Source organism: Nicotiana attenuata, unplaced genomic scaffold (genome assembly GCF_001879085.1).
Source record: "Nicotiana attenuata strain UT unplaced genomic scaffold, NIATTr2, whole genome shotgun sequence".
In the NCBI taxonomy this organism is placed as follows: Eukaryota; Viridiplantae; Streptophyta; class Magnoliopsida; order Solanales; family Solanaceae; genus Nicotiana; species Nicotiana attenuata.
The window spans coordinates 561,131-564,983 of NW_017670294.1; the positions used below are offsets into that span (position 1 = coordinate 561,131).

At 37.3% G+C, this 3,853-nt stretch overlaps 1 protein-coding gene across 1 annotated transcript; it reads right to left on the minus strand.

Moving 5' to 3' along the window:
- Positions 1-350: 350 nt before the first annotated feature.
- On the minus strand, positions 351-1,405 carry LOC109237378. The gene is made up of 2 exons (XM_019403676.1): positions 1,137-1,405; positions 351-1,080 (listed from the first exon to the last, which is right to left on the minus strand). Exons 1-2 carry the CDS (start codon positions 1,403-1,405, stop codon positions 351-353), a joined length of 999 nt encoding a protein of 332 aa, XP_019259221.1.
- Between the last annotated feature and the right edge of the window lie 2,448 nt (positions 1,406-3,853).

Below are 3,853 nucleotides of genomic sequence, written 5' to 3' on the forward strand. Positions count from 1 at the left end.
AAAAATGAAAGAAGGACTCAAAATAAAAGAACCAGTGCAAGTCACTTTTACTTTATAGCCATTAGGAAGTGATACAAGATAAGGCACAGGTAAAGGAGTAAGGTTTGATAGAAAATCTTTATTAGATGTCATATGGTCGGTAGCACCAGAGTCAACTATCCAGGTTAAATCTATTGATTGTGAAAGCATGCAAGAACTAGAACTAGAACCATTCAGCAGATCATCAGTTAGTAGAGTACCAGCAAAGTTGGCAGAAGCCATCAGATTAGACTGAGGATTAGAATCTGATAAGTGGGACTGTTGCAGTAAAGTCATCAACTGATTGTACTGCTGCATACTCAGACCAGGAATCACGGAACGTGCTCAGGAGAACTAGAGACACCAGAATGATAAGAACCAGCAATGTTATAATATCCACCATCAGAAGACTCAGGTTCAGTAGTAACATTTGTTGCATTTGCTGCAGTTCTTCTACTCTTAGTGAATTTGAAATTAGAGGGAAAACCATGAAGTTTATAACATTTGTCAATCAAATGTCCAGGTTTTTTGCAGTATCTGCAGAATAAAGAACCCCTGGTCTGATCAACATGCATCTTCTGGTCAAAAGCTACCCTTTGGTTGTATTGTTGTTTTGGTGGTGGAAGAAGAGGCTTAGGAAAGTGACTAGCATTTGCATTGAAGGAGGCTGACTCTGAATTGAATTGAGGAGTAGAATTCACATGTCTTTGACTCTCATCTTGGAGTAAGATATTGTAAACAGTATCAAGTGAAGGTAGTGGTTGCATCATAAGAAGATTACCCCTAATACCAACATAAGTTTCATTGAGCCCCATTAAAAATTGGTATACCTTGTCTTCCTCTAACTCCTGTTGTAAACTAGATTTAGCAGCACAATTACACGAACTCACACGATTCTTTCGGATGAAAGCCAACTCATCCCACAACTTCTTTAATTTGTTAAAGTATGATGCTATATCAAGAGACCCTTGACAATTAGAGGCTAACTCTTTTTTAATCTCAAAAACTTTGGTTCCATTTACAGTTCCATATCGTTTTTCAAGTTGGTTCAAATGCTTTAGGCTGTTTCAGAATATTGAACACTCTCGGCAATTTCAGGTGATAGGGAGCTGGTTAACCAAGATATTACCATATTATTACATCTATTCCAAAGTCGTAATTCAGGAGCATCATCAGCAGGCTTAGAACATGTTCCATCTATAAAAGCTATCTTATTTTTTGCTGACAATGCCACTATCATATTTCTCTTCCAACCCCCAAACCCGATTCCAGAAAATGGAACTTGCACCAAACAAGTACTCGGAACATCAGAGGGATGTATGAATAAAGGACCAGAAGGATCTGGAACATATGTAGAGCTAGCAGGGGTAGAACTAGTTACTGTCATGTTTGACTCAATTGAGAACAAAATTGTACATGCAACGAGGCAATTGAGGGTTAAAATCACTGAAACCAACAGAGAAAGACTCACACCAACACTATATGAAAAGGATAGGGTAAGAGGTACAACACTTCTTCGCAACCGGAAGAAGACGGCCTTCAAGGTTAAAACAAAGTTCAGCTGACCTCCTGGAGCTCAAAAACACAAGAAAAATCCACTCGAAGAGTTCAATTTTCGACCAAAACCAAATTCTCGTTCGTAATTGCTCAGAACAAACTAAAATCCCCGCAAAATATGAGAATAAACCATCGAAGAGCAGAGAATCATCGGAAACCACTGTAAAATAGAGAGGCGACACGGAACAGACGAAATCGAAGATGAAGAAAATTTGGACAAAACTTTGTGAGGGTAATATCGGATGAAAGCGGAGGACCAGATCTATAAGAATCTGCGCTCTGATACCATGATAACTTTGAGTATAAGCCAAATCGCCATGAAAATATAACTAGGGTTCATGAGAACAAAATTGAGAGAGAAAGAGAGCTTTAGATGTTTCTTTGTATTCAAAATGGCAAAACCATTCAAATGTGTACAAAACTATACTATATATACATTGGGCCAAATGTCTTAAACTCGAAAATTAAAACCCAAAACTTAACAAAATAAAAGCCTATACAATTAACTTATACACAAGTGGGCCTATTTCTATTTCTGCCGAGGCCCAGATGCCAAATAACCTTCAAGTCCAACAACAGTTGCTCAACCTTACAAATCAGTCCAGCTTCATGCTACAAAAGCTGCTAAGAATGCTAATGTGGTCTTGTCCATTATTTCCAATTTGAAGCTATTGGCATCAGGTGCTAGAAAAGCTATCCTTGGCATATGTGGAACTGCTGATGTAATTAAGATAAGTGAAGAGGAGAATTACTTTTTGGCACAAGGAGAAGATTCACATTATAATGTTGTTGTTCCTAAGTTGTGCCGTCCAAATCTAAGGTTGTCATAAAAGGCCGTGTAGTTTGTTTCCATTATACCAAAGAATTCTGTGGACGAGTTAAGATTTTAAAGCTGGATTCTGTGGGCATCTTCAGTGTTGGAGATGCTTTTGTATCTAGAAGATTGTTATAACTAGCATATGATATCTCTCTGCACTAGGATGACAACAATCTAAGAGAGGCCCTCAAGTTTAACTTTTCATTTGATGTGCTCAAGAAATTTCATCATGTACTTTGTCTATTCAAGTGTCGTTTCATAACTAGATTTCCATCGAATGCACCAGTTAGGATTCTGGAAGACTTTAGCAGCATTGAGGAGGCAAATCAACTTATTATTGGCACATTTCATGTTACGCACGAATCAAGTGAAAAGAGAGTTCACAATGCTAATGTCACTTGGGATTCCTTGTTGAATGTTATCATTGTCTTGCGGATATTTCTATATTTCCTCCGTTGCATTGACCAGGAAGACAATGATGACATCTCTCTTGTTGCAACAACTCTCGACAAATGTTTGAGTCTTGACAAATTAAGTTGTACTGTTTTGCAGCTTGACACTATTGAGATACTCACATTGATCCACTCGAACCTTGAGGACAAGGTTCTTTTTGAGGGCGGAGGAATTGTTATGAATCAAAATTACCAAAAGACTAAGGTTGAGGGCACACTTGGGAACTTAGCAAATTATATTTGGGACCCGGGTTAGATGGAGCAGATACCTATATATACAATATGATACATTCTATTAGGCTTATGCTATGAACTTGGTTTATTTTATTTTCCTTAGTTTCTTAGAGATAGATCTGGAACCTCCCTCCCTTCTCCTTTTTTTTATTTCTTCTTCCTATGGAAGATTTGGTTAGTTGTTTTAAGTATTTGTAATTATTTGTAGATGGATTCGTATATTTGTGTATGTGATTTCTGTTATCCATTTCAATATAATATGAGTTCACTACATAAACAGAGTAAGAAACCTGTGCCTACAAGAGTCAATACACAACGTATACAGAAGTAGAACCATCTGTCCTTCTCCTTATCCCCTCACGCGATCAGAAGCCACTAGGAGGAGAAGTCAACATGAAAAACATCAGAGTACTTAAAATGGCAAGAACTTTCAAGCACAAACAGTATAGAGAGAGACAACTCATTTGTATTCCTATTGTAAAATTCAGAGAGATGCAAAGGGAGACCCTTCCCACGCGCTGTCAGGCAGATGTAGAGTTTGGACTATGCGTTCCTCAACCAGTAGCTTTTGTTTACATTCTGTATTTATTTTAAAAAATCATCAAATTTATACAAATTTCTAATTTATAACTCAATAATTCAAAAGAAAAATAAATATTCTCTACCCAGTGCCGGATTTAGGGTAAAACTAATAAAGCATATGCTTTAGGCCCCCAAATTTGGGGGGCCTCATTTTTTATAGTAGGTTAATTGTTTTTGAAAACTAATGAGTATT